Below are 18,054 nucleotides of genomic sequence, written 5' to 3' on the forward strand. Positions count from 1 at the left end.
TATGCGATTTGTGACATGTGAACGTTTACACACCACGGGGCCAAGTACACTAGTTAACACTGGCTGCTCACAGCTGCCTGGTAGAATGCACATCTATTCATTACAATTATTAGTTCAGGCTGCCACTGTAGCTATTTCGCTGCCGTCGCTTATACGCCAGGAATAAAATCAGTCTCGGAACTTTTTCGACGGACACTATCGCTGGATCGAGGCAGTATAATTAAATAATCCAAACCGGAAATTATGGTGGTCTAAACCATAGCACTGTCCAGATAACAAAATTATTTAAACGCAGCTAGATGGTGTTTCTGAGGAAAGAAGATGTCGTTCTTGAAATTTATGGAAGCTAAGGAGGACATGTTTTACAATGGTTAGATCGATTACAAGAGAAATTTTCACCGAGAGTTTCCAGAGGCTTAATCCTTTCATAGTTAAAATTTATGCTTCGTATATTTGAAAACTAAAGGTCAAAAACTATCTTCCTTTGTGATAGACAATATACTTTCATTAGCAAAAGAATTTTAAGCTGATCGAGTTTGAAAATCGGTGATGTTAGTCGCATGTGTCCAAAGACTCTAATCAGATCCATGTTTTCATGTGAACCTAGGATTTGCAGGGTTAAGTTTTTAATTTTAGAATGATTTTAACAGGATGGTTCTTATGAAAAATGTGTAACACATCAGTTCCAAAACACGTATGTTCTCCTGACAATCAAAAACATGAAGTATCTGACACAAGTTTTCAGCATAACATTTGAAGATGGCTGTGACGTACCACACACCATTGTCTTTTACATTCTGTCAAATTTTCTGGGGCTCGTACGTCCCACTACATACAAATTATGTACAACCTAGCAGACTTACTGACGTGTGAAGTAATGCTTCAAAACAATGTCTATGATTTATAAGCAAACACGATTTGTTACTTCAGACATTCTTGGAATGTTGACGATGGTGATTCAATCCGATTTTCGTGAAACAAATGCACTGTGCTACATATAAACACACGCCGCCCCATTTGATTCCTCACAGCCTTGTATATATCCACCCCATGGTCCGTATTAGTTTTCTCCGAGCTATGAAGGCATCTTGCTTCATGCTAGCACTAGACAGATATACAAGACGTCCCAAAGCTCAAAGGTGTATATTACTTTAGCGGAACATACGTCTCCCACCAACCATCCAAGGGTTAATAAACATTGCCAAACGTATATTGTGCCCAATGGAGATTACCTTCAGTGCTAATAGAGTGAGTCCGGGAGAGTTGTACAACTGGGTGAGACGTCCCAGTGGCTATTTTAGATGTGCGTCGCTAGTGAGCAGCCCCCGCTACATGTGACGAAGCTCTTTTTTGATCGAACTTGGTGCAAAAGTGATGTTATTTTCGTGTTAGTTCTGGAAGAAAATCGCATTTTCTGTTCTGCTAAGCCGAAAAGTTTATTATATAGATACATAATTTTAATTTTAAGTGTTACTTTGTACAACATCGATACAGTTTTTTTACTGACAGCTTGACAACTGTGCAGGCATGAAACTAATGTAAAATGGCCACGTCCTAGTTTATTTGTAAACAACCATCGCCCTGAATTCGATTAGTAATTCCAGAAAAGTTCGGTTCTATGACCTTTACACTATGGAATAAAACATAGTAGTCAGATTGGACGAAGTGTAAGACACATGATCTTTATTAAATGAAAAATTTCTCAGTGAATTAATACATTGTTTATGGAGGATATTACCGCTACAGTTACATTTGGAACGCTAATTTAAAAAACGAATGCATGCAAAACTTTGATTCTGAAATGCTGTCATATACAAATGAGCGTAATCACAGTGACGGAAAGTCATGTTTCTTATTGGATACAAAATTTATAACTCTAGTGAGTTTCTGACGTGTAATTGTGTATTAGCTGTTTAATTTACTGGATTGTCTGAGACGCAAAGCTATCCTCAACCCGAATATTGGTTTGAACGTCACACTGCTTTAGTGGGCAAGGTCAATGACTTTCTCCAATTCTTGAACCGTATGACACAGCCGGTTATAGGGAGGCTTACAATTTAAGGAGTAACTTTGAATAATTTACGTTACAAATGATTACTAAAGATAAAAAAAGCGACAACTAACGAAAAATTCTAGAGCCACCTTAGGACTGAATCCTACGTACTTGAAATTTTGTCTGACATCCTCTTAGGCACCAAGCTACACCTACGTTGTCCATGAACAACATAAGTGTTGCGCTAGAACGGCTCTTATAGTCACAAGTGTTAAATTTTTTAAATTTCTGGTGCTTACCGGTGTAGCTAAAACGCCGATGTGTAAAAAAAAGAAAGTAAGTGGATTACTTATAGTCGTCTGTCTACGGTGTAGACCATTGCTGGGAACGACTCAGATATCTTCATTACTCAAGCGGAGTTCAAATGAAACCCCGTTGGTATCATGCCGTGTGATACGGTATCAGTTGTGTTTTGAAAGCGGATGTTTGCGTCCAGGCTTTGTGGGTGATGATGTGATGGAGGCGTGTGGTATTAGTGTGAAAGGATGGCTCGTGCTGTGCAAAATCGGACGAAACAGCAACAGAAGTTTCTTTTACGAATAAGTGACGCTGCAGAATTGCTAAACATCTGGGAACAACTCCATTGTATGGATAGCAGCCTGTTATGTGCTACGACTGCTGATTAGTAACAAAAGTTCCACGAAGGCCGTGAGGGGGCAGCGAATTTTCTGCGACACATGCAATTCCACAAAATCGCTAACGAAAATCTGTTCTTCAGTCCAACGACTACTAAGCTACTCTATCTTGTGCAAGCCTCTTCATCTCCGAATAACTACTGCAACCTACATTTTTCTGAATCCGCTTACTGTATTCATCTCTTGGCCTCCCTCTACGATTTTTACTCCTCACGCTTCCTTCCAATACTAAATTAGTGGTCCCTTGACATGTCAGAGTGTGTCCTACCATCCGGTCCCTTTTTCTAGTCAGGTTGTACCAAAAATTTCTTTTCTCCCCAATTTTATTCAGTACCTTTTTAGCGTTCTTCAGTAGCATCACATTTCAAAAGCTTGTATTCTCTTCTTGTGTAACCTGTTTATCGTCGATGTTCCACCTACATACATGGCTATACTCCGTACATATACTTTCAGAAAAGTCTTCCTCCACATACATCTATATTCGATGTTAGTAAATTTCTCTTCTTCAGGAGTGCATTTCTTGCCATTGCCAGTCTGCACTTTTAATCCTCTCCACTTCAACCTTCATCAGTTATTTTACTGTCCAAACAGCAAACCTCATCTACTAGTTTAAGTGCCTCATTTCCTAATCTAATTCCCTTAGCATCATCTGATTTAATTCGACTACATTATATTATCCTCGTTTTGCTTTTGGTGGAGTTCATCTTTTATCCTCCTTTCAAGACATTGTCCATTCCGTTCAACTGCTCTTCCAAGACCTCTTTTGTCTGGACTTTAATTCCTACTCCAAATTTTCTTTTGTTTCCTTTACTGCTTGCTCAATAGACAAATTGCATACCATCTGGGATAGGGCACAAGCCTGTCTCACTCCCTTCTCAACTACTGCTCTCTTGTAATTGCCATCTGGTATCTGTGCAAAATTTAAATAGCCCTTAGCTCCCTACATTTTACCTCTTCCACCTTTAGAATTTGGAAAAGAAAATACCACTCAGCATTGTCAAAGCTTTTTCTAAGTCTACAAATGCTATGAATGTAGGTTTGCCTTTCCTAACCTGACTTCTATAAGAATTCGTAGGGTCAGCATTGGCTCGCATGTTCATATATTTCTCCGGAATCCAAACGTATCTTCCTCGAGGTCGGCTTCTATAAGTTGTTCTATTCTTCTGTAAAGAATTCGTGTTAGTATTTGGCAACCGTGACTTACTAAACTCATAGTTCGGTAATTTTCACACTTGTCAGCACCTGCTTTCTTTGGAATTGGAATTATTATGCTCCTCCTGAAGTCTCATGGTATTTCGCCTGTCTCATACATTTTGCGCCCTAGGTGGAAGAGTTTTGTCACGGCTCGCTCTCCCACGGCTATCAGTAGTTCTAACGGAATGTTGTCTACTCCCGGGGCCTTGTCTCGACATAGCTCTTTCAGTGCTCCGTCAAAATCTTCACGCAGTATCATATCTCTCATCTCATCTTCATCTACGTCCTCTTCCATTTCCCTAATATTGCCCTCAAGTACATCTCCCTTGTATAGATCCTCTGTATACTCCTCCCATCTTTCTGCGTTCCGTTCTTTGCTTAGGACTGGTTTTCCATCTGAGCTCTTCATATTCATGCACGTGGTTCTCATTTCTCCTACGGTCACTTTAATTTTCCTTTCCCCTAGTGATATATGCTTCTACATCCTTACATCTGTGCTTTAGCCATTCCTGCTTAGTCTTTTTGCACTTCGTGCCAATCTCATTTTTTAGACGTTTGCATTTCCTTTTGCCTGCTTCATTTACCTCCTTTTTACATTTTCTCCACTCATCAATTAAATTCAATATCTCCTGCGTTAATCAAGGATTTCTAGTACCCCCCGTCTTTTTATCTACTTGATCCTCTGCTGCCTTCACAATTTCATTTCTTAAAGCTACCCATTCTTCTTGTACTGTATTCTTTCCCCTGTTCTTGTCAGTCGTTCCCTAATGCTCCCACAGAAAGTCTCTACATCCTCTGGTTCCTTCAGTTTATCCAGATCCCATCTCCTTAAATTCCTACCTTTGTAAAGTTTCTTGAGTCTTAATCTACCGTTCATAACTAATAAATTGTAGTCAGAGTCGACATCTGCCCCTGGAAATGTCTTGCAAATCAAAACCCGGTTCCGGAATCTCTGTCTTACCATTATATAACCAATCGAAACTTTCCGCTGTCTCCAGCTCTCTTCCATTTATGTGACCTTCTTTCGTAATTCTTAAACCAAGTGTTAGCTACGCTTAAATTTTCTCTGTGCAAAATTCTACTAGGCTGCTTCTCCTTTCATTCCTTTCGCGGAGTCCATTTTCACCAACTATTTTCCTTCTCTTTAATTTCCTATTATCAAATTCCAGCCCCCCATGAATAATAAATTATCGTTTACTCTAACCATTTGAATAATTTCTTTTATCTCATCATACATTTCTTCAATATCTTTATCATCTGCAGAGCTATTTAGCATATAAACTTTTACCATTGTGGTGGGTGTGGGCTTCGTATCTGTCTTGGCTACAATAATACGTTCGCTATGCTGTTCATTGTAGCTTATACACGCTGCTGTCTTTTTATTCATTACTAAACCTACTCCTGTATTATCCCTGCTTACCGACGTATAATAAAAACAGTCTAGACTACGTAATTAAAATTGACCCTAATATTTAACTCCGTAATTTTGTGTTCTCATTCACATTTTTAAATTTTTTGAAACATGATTTTGTGAAAAGTCAGCGGTCATAAAAAGCTATGAAAATATAGTAAAAACAATTTAGACTACTTGTAGACATTGTGACAATCAAATCAAAACTATTTGTCGATGAAGAATTTGCTACTTGGAACGTTATGTCAACAATTTGTCTTGAAACTGAAAATAAAATGATGACTCACAACAGTAAGTTCCTAAGAATTTGTTGGCAACGTGCAGCTCACCTGACGACTGAACAGCGCTGCAAAGTTGTCAGAGGTCCTAAAAATGGTTCAAATGGCTCTGCGACTTAACATCTGAGGTCATCAGTCCCCTAGACTTAGAACTACTTAAACCTAACTAACCTAAGGACATCACACACATCCATGCCCGAGGCAGGATTCGAACCTGCGACCGTAGCAGCAGCGCGGTTCCGGACTGAAGCGCCTAGAACCGCTCGGCTCAGAAGTCCCAGAACAGCCTGCTCTGAGAACCCATTTGTCATCACGGGACACTCACTATTCTGGTCACTGAAGAAATTCTCAGTCGACATGGATATTCTGTGATGCAGCGTACAGTGTGTCGCAGAGAGTGTTTTTTATTGTGAGTTGTTTCAAGATTTCTTCTCCTTCCTTGAACGTATGGCGCCTTGTTTGTCGAATTTTATCTTCAAGCTTTCTGCAGGAGTGGTTCATAAGGGACTAAAGTGAGTTCGTGGAGGTCATAGTGAAAAGTGATGCTTGGAGTATTCGGAGTAGGGTGTTCGTTAGATAATGAGCGCCATTTTTCGTGTTTCGGTCAGATGCTATTTTTTAAGTATTTTCGTAATTTTCTTCGATTCTGCCTGGTGACGATTCGGGCACCCTTTCAATTTACCTTTTGTGCATATACGCTTGAAATCCTCTGTTGGTTCAATCTGATACAAATTCTAAACATACTAAGATTTCTCAGTACGCTATCAAAAAAGCAGGGCCTCCCATTCATCTGAGACTAAACCGTCCCACTTCATACACACGTGCACAGGTATTTCCTGGTATCAGCATGAAGTGACTGATGGCAGGTGTGAGTAATTTATCGTACTGTCAGAAGATGCTACAGTTATATGTGTTAAATTTTCCATTCACACGCCTCAGTTGACAAGTTTTGTAGCAGTCTGATGACTCTGCAATGTTTCAAAGAGGCAAATGGATGCAATTAGAGATTAATGCAAGTAGAAAGCAACATCATTTTCTGGGAGAAACGTAGACTTCAGCACCTACTCTACGAACGGGTCGCCTGTCTCAACCGCATGAGCACTATTTTGCCAAAACTATGTAAGCCATAAGCTACAATGACTACTGTTCTATGTATGCGATGGCAGAAGCCGACCTCGGGGAAGATCAGTTAGGATTCCGTAGAAGTGTTGGAACACGTGAGGCAATACTGACCCTACGACTTATCTTAAAAGATAAATTAAGGAAAGAAACCTACATTTCTAGAATTTGTAGACCTATAGAAAGCTTTTGACAATGTTGATTGGAATACTCTCTTTGAAATTCTGAAGGTGGCAGGGGTCAAATACAGGGGGCGAAAGGCTATTTACAATTTGTACAGAAACCAGATGGCAGTTATAAGAGTCGAGGGGCGTGAAAGGAAAGCAGTGGTTGGGAAGGGAGTAAGACAAGGTTGTAGCCTATCCTTGATGTTATTCAATATGTATATTGAGCAAGCAGTAAAGGAAACAAAAGAAAAATTTGGAGTAGGAATTAAGATCCATGGAGAAGAAATAAAAACTTTGAGGTTTGCTGATGACGTAATTCTGTCAGATACAGCAAAGGACCTGGAAGAGCAGTTGAACGGAATGGACAGTGTCTTGAAACGAGGATATAAGATGAACATCAACAAAAGCAAAACGAGGATAATGGAATGCAGTCGAATTAAATCAGGTGATGCTAAGAGAATTAGATTAGAAAATGAGAAACTTAGAGTAGTAGATGAGTTTTGCTATTTGGGGAGCAAAATAACTGATCATGGTCGAAGTAGAGAGGATATAAAATGTAGACTGGCAATGGCAAGGAAAGCATTTCTGAAGAAGAGAAATTTGTTAACATCTAGTATAGTTTTAAGTTACAGGAACTCGTTTCTGAAAGTATGTGTATGGACTGTAGCCATGTATGGAAGTGAAACATGGACGATAAGTAGTTTAGACAAGAAGAGGATAGAAGCTTTCGAAATGTGGTGCTACGGAAGAATGCTGAAGATTAGATGGCTAGATCACGTAACTAATGAGGAGGTACTGAATAGAAATTGGGAGAAGAGGAATTTGTGGCACAACTTGACTAGAAGAACGGATTTGTTGGTAGGACACGTTCTGAGGCATGAAGGCATCATCAATTTAGTATTGGAAGGAAGCGTGGAGGGTAAAAATCGTAGAGGGAGACCAAGGCATGAATACACTAAACAGATTCAGAAGGATGTGGGTTGCAGTAGTCACTAGGAGATGAAGCAGCTTGCACAGGATAAAGTAGCGTGGACAGTTGCATCAAACCAGTCTCTGGACTGAAGACCAAAACAACAACAACAACAAAAAAGTGATTATTCCTTGTTTTTAATTTCTTCTTCTTTCAATGATTACAACTCCTGAACGAGTTTCATTTGGATAATCCTCGTGCAGTCATAAATTCTAATGCACTTTGAACGTTTCTAGACATTTTACGAATGCACTGAATTCTTTATGTGGCAGATTTTCCATCTTACGGTTATGCACAGGAACAGTAGCGTTCAAGATCGTAGGTGATAAAACAGAGTTCCAATCAACAGCAAAGCGGCACTCGACTCAGTCAACGTAAGAAAGAAAGTGGTATTAAAGGCATAATTCTAGAAATGTCTCGCAACTGAGGACAGATAAACCATATTGTAAAGAGCTTATCATTTGCACAACAACACATGCACTAATCAGCCAGAACATTATGACCACGACCTGCAATCGATATCAACTTGTCCAGGCGATAGCAGCGTCACCTGGCGAGGAAAGACTGCTAGTCAGACACATGCAAGGTGCATGTAGTATCAGCGAGCGTGCTACCTGTGTGTAGTATGGAGAAGGCGCGCGATCTATCTGAGTTTGACCGACAGCAGATTGTGATAGAGTAGTATGGAGGCTTGGGACGAACATTTTGGGAACTGCAAGACTTTTCGGGTTTCGACAAGTACTGTGGTGATTACCTTCAACAAGTGGCGAAACCAAGGTGAAACCACTTCCATACGTCGTGGGGTTGGGCGGCCGACCCTCATTACAGATGTTGGACGTCGTAGGCCGGTCAGTCTGGTGAAACGGGACAGGCGGCGAACTGTGGCGGAACTAGCATCAGACTTTAAAGCTGGGCAGAGTACAAATGTGTCTGAATATACAGTGCACCGAATACTCCCAAAAATGGGCCTCCGCAGCCGACGACCCATCGATGTGCAATGTTAACAACACGACATCGGCAACTACGACTGAAATGGACACGTGGCCATCGGCACTGGACGTTGGCGCAGTAGCAGAGCGTTGCACGGTCTGATGAATCCCGATACCTCCTTCATCATGCCGATCGGTTGGCACGAATCCGTCGCCCTCCAAGGGAACAACTTCTTGACACCTGCACTGTGGGACGGAGACCAGCTGGTGGCGGCTCCATTGTGCTCCGGGGAACATTCACACGGGCATCCAATGGTCTAGTAGAGCTCGTGCAAGACACAATGACGGCCAAGGAGTATCGTACACTGGTTGCAGACCACATACACCCCTTCATGACGACCATGTTTCCCGACGACAGTGGCATTTTTCAGCGAGATAATGCGACATGTCACAAGGCCTGGAGTGTGATGGAGTGGTTCGAGGAACACAGTTGCAAGTGCCAATTGATATACTGCCCCCCCCCCCACCCCGCCCCTAATTCGCCAGATCTGAACCTGATAGAAAATATCTGATGTGATTCATCGTGGCGTCAGAGCTCGTCGCCCCCCTCCCCAGAATTTTCGGGAATAAGAGGACTTGTGTGTGCAGATGTGGCGCCAACTCTCTTCAGCAACCTACCAGGGCCTCACTGCTTCCATGTCACGACGCCTCGCCGCTGTTATCCGCACCAAAAGTGAACATACCGGCTGCTAGGTAGGTGGTCGTAATGTCCTGTCTGAGAAGTGTATATGTGTAAAATCTGAAACGTAACCGATATATTGTTATAACAAGAACTTCCATACTGTCACCCACAGTATACCGAAAGAGCCCCGAGAAGTAGTTATTTCAGGAAACTGGAACTGAAAGACTCCGTGGAAAAATCTGTTTCCTATTTAGAAAGAAGACAGATGCAGAGCTGTTCGTAATCACGAACCTGCACATTTAACAGGGAGCAGAGGAGATAAGTGTTCTATGGTTGAAATTGAACCACCTTCCCATTTCTATCCTTCCCATTACTATGTGCAGATCTTAGTGTCTACTTTAGTTTTTATGCAAATTATGTGCAAATCTTAATTACGTATTTTACTATGTGCAGATCTTAGTGTCTACTTTGTTTTATGCCAATTGTTAACCAAATCTTATTATGCATTCTCTAGTGTGACAGAATTATCTATATTAATATTAGTGGTTAAATCATTAATCTTCCATTTCCAAAGATGCTAATGTTTTTGCCGGCCTAGTGGCCGAGCGGTTCTAGGCGCTACAGTCTGGAACCGCGCGACCACTACGGTCGCAGGTTCGAATCCTGCTCCGGGCATGGATGTGTGTGATGTCCTCAGGTTAGTTAGGTTTAATTAGTTCTAAGTTCTAGGGGACTGATGACCTCAGAAGTTAAGTCCCGTAGTGCTCAGAGCCATTTGAACCATTTTTTGTTAATGTTTTTATTAATTGTTTTGTTCTTTGCACGAGATGGGTTTTTGAAGGAAGTTCTAACGCCGTGGAATGCACGTGGCTGGTGTGGATGGAATGGTTAGACAATGAAAATGTTTTGTATTTTTCGTGAATAAACATCGATGACTCAATAATTCTGCAGTTTATTACTGCAACATACACATGTAGGAAGACCCGCTGCAGTAAGACCAAGGATTCTCTTTCCTAGCGGAGAAACCTACATCCAAAGCAATTTAGGTTATGTATTCCTTAACCAGCAACAAAGAACCGTGTGCTTAATTCGAGAAGTGCCGATATTACTATTCGATGCGATCTCTAACATCGATAGTAATTGGAATGCTTCCCAAGGTAGCGTGAACATTTCAGTATGGTGGAGGAGCTGGGAGTGCACAAAGCTGGTATTTAATACGTTCGTATGTGTGCAGTTAATAATGAGTGTTGCCATGAACAAAATTCGAGCAAGGATTTGCGGATAAAAGAACGTGATAAGTGAAGGGTTACCAAATCATCGCTGGACTGCCACACAAAAGATGAGTACGATAATTTGCAGTAACGTTCTCTTCAGTTCCTTTTGTAGTGTTTGTGAGTGACTATATTGTAGGCAGACTAATATGTGAAATGCGTGTGACGAAGTTCGAGGTCAGGATTTGCTGTTGTGTATGCTGTGCCTTGCTATAACAATCACCATGTCTAGCTCCGAGAGTGTAGACGTCACAGGAGAAACATCTACTCCACCACAACAAATCCACATATCGACACCAAACCGGCAGCAGTCGTCGGAAAGCTCGCCATTTTTGGGATTTGGACCAAAAGAGCAAGCGTCTGGTTTACTACCAAACTTAACGGAACTGTTAGAACAAAATAAGCAGGATCTGCAACAAGGTTTACAAAAGGACATTAAAGACCTGAAAGAGGATACTGATAGCAAATTTGAAGGTTTAAATCATACTATTGATAACCTGAATGAATCTGTTAGAACAATTAAGCAAGATATTAACGACACTAGTGAACGTGTAGCAGGCACTCTGTTAGAAAGTCAGCTACGCGAATCTACTGCCTTAGATTTTCAAACAGTTAATGACAGGCTGGAAAATTTAGAATCCCGTGTTAAGAATATTGAGGATACCATTTGCAAAGAACTCGATAGACGCAATGTAGAGTTTAAGGTGATGAATCAATACATCTAGCAAGAAAACGGCTTTATTGAGGAGAAACCAAAACAGTATCATAATCAAATGCAGGAACATTTTTCAAATGTTAACTATAAAATAAATGTTGTTTCAGACAATATTCAAACTTTCGCATCTAGTGGATTAGGAACCGGACGCAAGCAGAAAAGGTCAAATAAGTGAGGAAGTCATAATGTCGATTTTATTATCAACCACCATTTACCCAGTTTGTTCAGTATGAGTACCGGAGATGTCAACGAGATGCTGTACAGCGCCAGCTTCGCATCTGGTGGCCAAGATTGGAAATAATTTTTTCTAGTGTAAATCGGTTCCGCATTAACGCACTAGCATATATATCACGTTTCGCTGCCATACGATAATTTCAGTCCACACTGGACCTCCGGCACTTTAATTAAGTTGATGCGTTTTTGTTTTGCATGTCGGTATTCCGGTTGGTGTGGGTTTATTTAGCGATAGTCGTTTTTTATTTGTAATTCACTGTTGCTATATGAGTTTACATATTGTCATTTTGTCATTTGGAGTTACTGAATGGAGCTGAGGACTCTAGAAAATTCAGTGCGAAGTGCAGGAATCAGAACTTTTCCGACATATTCTTCTGTTTGAGTTCAATAGAGGGGTGACAGCAGAGGAGGCTGCCAGAAACATTTGCACCATGTATGAGGATAATGCAGCTGGACAGAGCACGGCAAGAAAATGTTTCTCTCATTTGAAGGAGGATCTATTAACATTAGTGACTCTACACGTTCAGGAAGACTTTGGGTGTTTGATGAGGATCGTTTAAACGCATTAATCCACAATGTTCTCGAGAACTGGCAAATGTAATGAACTGTGATCATTCCACCATCGTGCGACACTCTCATGCCGTGGGGAAGGTTCAAAAATCGGGTTTCTGGGTACCCCATGCTCTAAGCCAAACTCACAAAAATTAGCGGGTGGCCATATGTGAGTCTCTGCAAGTTCGTCATCAACAGGCTAGTGAACAGCCCCAAACATTCCTATCCTGCTTTTAATGGTGACGAGGAATGGTGTCTTTCTGCTAATCTAAGGAAAAGAAAGGAATGGTTTAGCCTAGACGAAGCAGTAATTTCCTTCACAAAGACATGCGTGCATCCATAAACCATAATGTTATGTACTGTATCTGGCGGAACAGTGACTGTGTGGTGTACTACGAATTGCTAACCCACGGTGTAAACATCACTATTGAAATTTACTGTAAAAAACTGAGATGTCTGGCAGACACAATCCGAAGACAAAAACCAGTAAGTCTGCGTGAAGTGATGCTACTGCACGATAACGCCCGCCTGCATTCTGATGACAAAAGAGACTATATAGGAGTTAGGTTGGTAAGTCATTCCGCATCCACCGTATTCACCAGCTCTTGCGCCCTGAGATTTTACCTTTTCCCGCTTTGTATCGAACAACCTTCAAGAAACTTCCTTGTCGGATGAACATGCGCTCCGAACAAGGCACGACGAGTTCTTCGCCTCAAAACCCCGTGATCGCTACAGACGCGGAATCTAAGAGTTACGCCGGGCTTTGCAGAATGTGTAAATAGTGAAGGAGAATGTATTATTGATGACTAAAATCTCTGTTATGTGTATCTGTTGTGTTTATTTAACTGATGGGAAAACGCTAAGAACTTATGCAGCAATCCAATACGGCCACCCGGTACTCCACTTTGAATGCTCAACCCAAGATTCCCTTCAAGAAACTTCAACACTATACACATAAGGAGAGCGCCGAACACTAAATGGACAAAATTAGTTCGGAAAGATTTAAAACAAATATCCATCGCAGTGAAATCTACCACGGAGATAAACACAGAACTTCGAGCAGGCTAAAAATGGTTCAAATGGCTCTAAGCTTAACATCTGAGGTCATCAGTACCTTAGACCTAGAACTACTGAAGCCTAAGTAACCCAAGGACATCACACACATCCATGCCCGAGGCAGGATTCGAACCTGCGACCGTAGCAGCAGCGCGGTTCCGCACTGAAACGCCTAGAACCGCTCCTCCACAGCGGCCGGCTCGAGCAGGCCATTAGACATTAAGTTGTAAATGAGGCGTGAAACGGACAAAGGAAGAATACATGAGGGAGCGCTGCGATAAGAGAAGAGCTCGTCAAGTTGTGAGTGAGTCATGCAGTTCATAGCAGGGGTAAATTCATACAAAAAGGTAAAAAAATGTAGAATGGAAGTGAGAGAGTGGCGAGGCTAGCGGGTGTACGTACTGACGGTGCAGCGACGACAGTGCAGAGCACTACTGCGGCGAGGACGAGGAGCGCGGCGCGTGGTGCTGCCATGGCGGCGCTGCTACAGTGAGGGCCTCGGCTGCCAGACGGCGAGTGGGCAGCCGCGTCCAGTGGCGCCTCTGACGTAGACGGGGACGCGACGCACGCGCGGTCGCGAGGTCGCGAGCGCAGTGCTGCCGCTCCGGCCGGCGGCGACCTCGCCGGCAACTGTTTGTTACCAGAATCCCGACCACATCTGCCATGTTCCTATCGTCGTCAACGATCGTACGAGCGACCGGCCTCACGACCTTGAACAGCAATTGCAAGAGAAGACACAGATCTACGACTGGCGTTCAATAAGTAATACAACACTTTTGTTTTCAACAGAACGAAAAACCAGTCCGAGTTTTTTTTTCCTTTATTGTGATTTCATTCCCCTGCCTCATATGGGCATGGGAGGGCTGCCAGCGGCGCAGTCTGCTGCTCTTCAGCTGAGTGATACATCTAATAAAAGGATGACGATGATGATGGCGTGTGACGAGGGCCTTCCGTCGGGTAGACCGCTCGCCTGGTGCAAGTCTTTCGATTTCACACCACTTCGGCGACTTGCGCGTCGATGGAGATGAAATGATGTTGATTAGGACAACACAACACCCAGTCCCTGAGCGGAGAAAATCTCCGACCCAGCCGGGAATCGAACCCGGGCCTTTAGGATTGACAGTCTGTCGCGCTGACCACTTTTTTCTTTTTCTTTTTCTTTTTTCTTTACGTTGTTGATCGTTGTGTTTGGTCGCTGCGGACGTCGCAAGACATCCTGTGCAAGTTCGGTGGTTGATCTTTCCACTCAGTTTTTTATTACAGAGGCCAACCGGCGCTCTGACCGAACACGCAGAGCTACTGTGCCGGCGCCACTCATCTACTGGGGGGGCGGACAATAAAAAGGATGAAGAACCATCATTTTCTTTGGGCCTTTGTCCCACTTCAACGCGGAATCGGACTTCTTACTATGGATTTGGTGATGCTAGTGTCAGAGGGTGGCTGGATTCCCTTCCTGCCACCACCCCGTACCCTCTCAGATGGAATTAGTGTACCCCACCTGTCTGTGTCTGGGGGAAACCGTGAAATAGTGTGAATGTTTTTTCAAATGTCTGTGAGTAGTGTAACTGAGGCGGGACGTTGGGACTGGCCCAGTATTCAACTAGTAGAATGTGGAAAACCGCCTAAAAAGCACATCCAGGCTGGCTGGCACACCGGACCTCGTCGTTAATCCGCCAGGCGTATTCGATCCGGGGTCGGCGCGCCTACCTGAGTCCAGGAAGCAGCGCATTAACGCTCTTGGCTAATCTGGCAGGTAATAAAAAGGATGAAAACTATACATATAAAATATTAAGATGGTATTTGTTCTTTCGCACATGTTCGAAAGAACAGATACCATCTTCATATGGTTAAGCCTAACTGGCCTTTGACCTTCTTCTTTTGTGCGGATGCACACGTATTGCCCGAACTCTTACGGGACTCGGTAATATTGTCTGCCGCGAGTAACGAGTGTAATGGGAAGGGGCACTACGAGTATAGTGTGTGGACATTATGTTGGGAATGTGGGTCTGACGAGGAGCGTGCAAGGGATAAGTTCCTGCAGTCGCGCTATCCTCTGTGCCCTCGGCGGTAGGCCGGCACTGTAGCTCAGCGTGTTCGGTCAGAAGGCTGCTTGCCCTCTGTAATAAAAAAACTGAGTAAAGGAAACAACGATCAACTTGTCCGAACAGACCAAACGCAACGAACTATATCGAAAAAAAGAAAGATGTATAGAGCGTCTGCCATGTGAGTAGGAGATCCCGGGTACGAGTTCCGGTCGGGGCACACATTTTCAACTGTCCCCATTGATGTATATCAACCCCTTCGGCAGCGTAGGGTCTTGATTTAATTATCATTTCATACATATAAAAAACGATCAAGTCCAAGTTGCAAATTGTTACTTTTTATTCACTCGATGACTAGTTTCTGGCCGAGACCCATTGTAAAATCATCATAACATAGTCGAAAATGGCATTTCCGGAGGTGTCAAAAAATGTGCAATTAACATTTACATTGTGCACAGATATCTGTATGTACTGAAAATGTGCTATTTTCGACTATGCTATGATGATATGAAAAAGGGTCTCGGCCAGAAACTAGTCATCGAATGAACAAAAATTGGAGTGGTTTTTCGTTCTACTGATTAACAAAAGTTGCTGAACCAAGCTACTCTGGCATGCTGGAAGTTCGTTCACCTTTTTCTCGGCTAATTTCGGTTGAAAAGATGTGGAATTCGTTGTGGGACATCGTAGAATATTCCCACTTGAGCCCCCTGTAGTTTCATGAAGTACTGGCAGGTAGCGGCGCTATACGTAGCCTACAAAATGGCGTCTGTAACGGAGGTACGTTCCAATCAGTGAGCTGTCTCTGAGTTTCTTTTGGTGAAAACCAGAGCATCGCAGATATTGATAGGCGCTTGCAGAATGTCTACAGAGACCTGGCAGTAAACAAAATCACGGTGTGTCGTTGGGCGAGGCGTCTGTCATCAGGTCGCGCAAACGTGTCCGATCTTCCAGGTGCCGGCCGGCCGCACACAGCTGTGACTCCTGCAGTGTTGGAACGTGCGGCCACTCTCATTTGAGGTGACAGACGGATCACAATCAAACACCTGGCTGCACAGCTGAGTGTCTCTGTTGGTAGAGGGCCTCACAAAACTTCGCTGGACTGTTTTCCCTCATCCACCCTACAGCTCGGATCTCGCGCCTTCCGATTACCGTCTGTTTAGCCCAATGAAGGACGCACTCCGGGGGAAAGCAGCACGTGGATGACGGCGTGGTTATTAATGCAGCAAGACGTTGGCTCCGACGTCGAGCAGTAGATGGTATAATGCGGGCGTACGGTGGCGTAAGTCCGTCACAGTGAACGGAGATTATGTTGAAAAATAGGGTTTTGTAGCCAAAAGATTGGGGAATAATATGGTGTAGTCGAATTCTCAGTAAAACCAACCTGTTTTCAGAAAAAAAGTCTTTCATTACTTTTTGAACGCCCCTTCTACAAACCAAGCTGCAAACCTATGAGAAGCACGTGGGAGAAAGTACTTCCCATCGCACCGCCTATTAAGATTTCTTCCTCTTCCATTTGCATGTGGAATGCAGGAACAATGATAGCTTAAATGGCTTCGTGCGCATAGTGATTGGTCCAATCTTGGCTCCACTGTCAACCTTTTATTTTGTGAGTCATCGGTCTTCTGACTGGTTTGATGCAGCCCGCCACGAATTTCTCTCTTGAGCCAAGCTCTTCATTTCACAGAAGCAGCTGCACTTACATTTCCAAATATTACTTATATGTATTTCAATCTCAGTCTTCTTCTATAGTTTTTTCCGTTCTGCCGGTCCCAGCATGGAAGTAGTTCCCTGACATTTTCTTCTTGTCATTGTTTTTCATATGTTCCGGTCTTCGCCGATTCTGTGAAGAGCCTTCTCATTCCTTACTTTATCAGTCCGCATAATTTTCGATATTCTTCTACAGCACTACATCTCAAATGCTTCGATTCTCCTCTTTTCCGATTTGCTCATAGTTCATGATCCACTACCATACAACACTGTGCTCCAATCGTATAATCTCAGAAATTTATTCCTCAAATTAAGCTCGTTATTTGATACTAGTAGACTTCTTTTGATCACGAGTACCCTCTTTGCCTGTGTCCGTCTGTTTTTTATATCCTCATTGCTGTGTCCGTCATGTATTATTTTGCTTCCACGGTAACAGAATTCCTTCGACCACTTCGTGGTCACCGGTTTTAACGTTAAGTTTATCACAAAACTCATTTCTGCTACTCCTCATTACGTTCACCTTTCTTTATTATTCCCTATTATGTGCTCATTAGACTGTTCATTCCATTCAACACATCCTGTAATTTCTCTTCACATTCATTGAGGACAGCAATGTCATCAGCGAATCTTCTCAGTGATATTCTTTCATCCTGAATTTTAATCCCTCTCTTGAAACCTTTTTTCCCGTCATTGCTTCTTCGATGTATAGATTGATCACTGAGGCGAAAACCTGCACCCCTTTTAATCTGTGCTCTTTATTCCTGCTCTTTTAAGTTTTTTCTAGCTCTTGATTCTTTCACATGCTGTATACTATTCGACTTCCCTTTAGCTTACTCCTATTTTCTCAGAATTGCTAACATTTGCACAATTTTACATTAACGAACGCTTTTGCTAGATCGACAAATCCACTGAAAGAGTCTTGATTTTCTTTTCCATGCTTCTGTATATTGTACTTGTCAGCAACTTGGATGCATGATATCCCCGCCCGGAGTACCCAGCGCGTTAACTTTCCGCTACTGGAATACGGTGAGACGAACCT

At 42.7% G+C, this 18,054-nt stretch overlaps 1 protein-coding gene across 1 annotated transcript in view; it reads right to left on the minus strand.

The window, feature by feature from the left end:
* The window catches only part of LOC126251740 (uncharacterized), a 54,044-nt gene extending 40,242 nt beyond the window's left edge, over window positions 1–13,802 (minus strand). The window contains exon 1 of the mRNA XM_049952349.1: window positions 13,669–13,802. Coding sequence (XP_049808306.1) covers window positions 13,669–13,740 — 72 coding nt within the window. The 5' untranslated portion in view covers window positions 13,741–13,802. The remainder of the gene's footprint in view (window positions 1–13,668) is intronic.
* Window positions 13,803–18,054: the final 4,252 nt, after the last annotated feature.

This window comes from Schistocerca nitens, chromosome 4 (assembly GCF_023898315.1).
Source record: "Schistocerca nitens isolate TAMUIC-IGC-003100 chromosome 4, iqSchNite1.1, whole genome shotgun sequence".
Lineage (NCBI taxonomy): Eukaryota > Metazoa > Arthropoda > Insecta > Orthoptera > Acrididae > Schistocerca > Schistocerca nitens.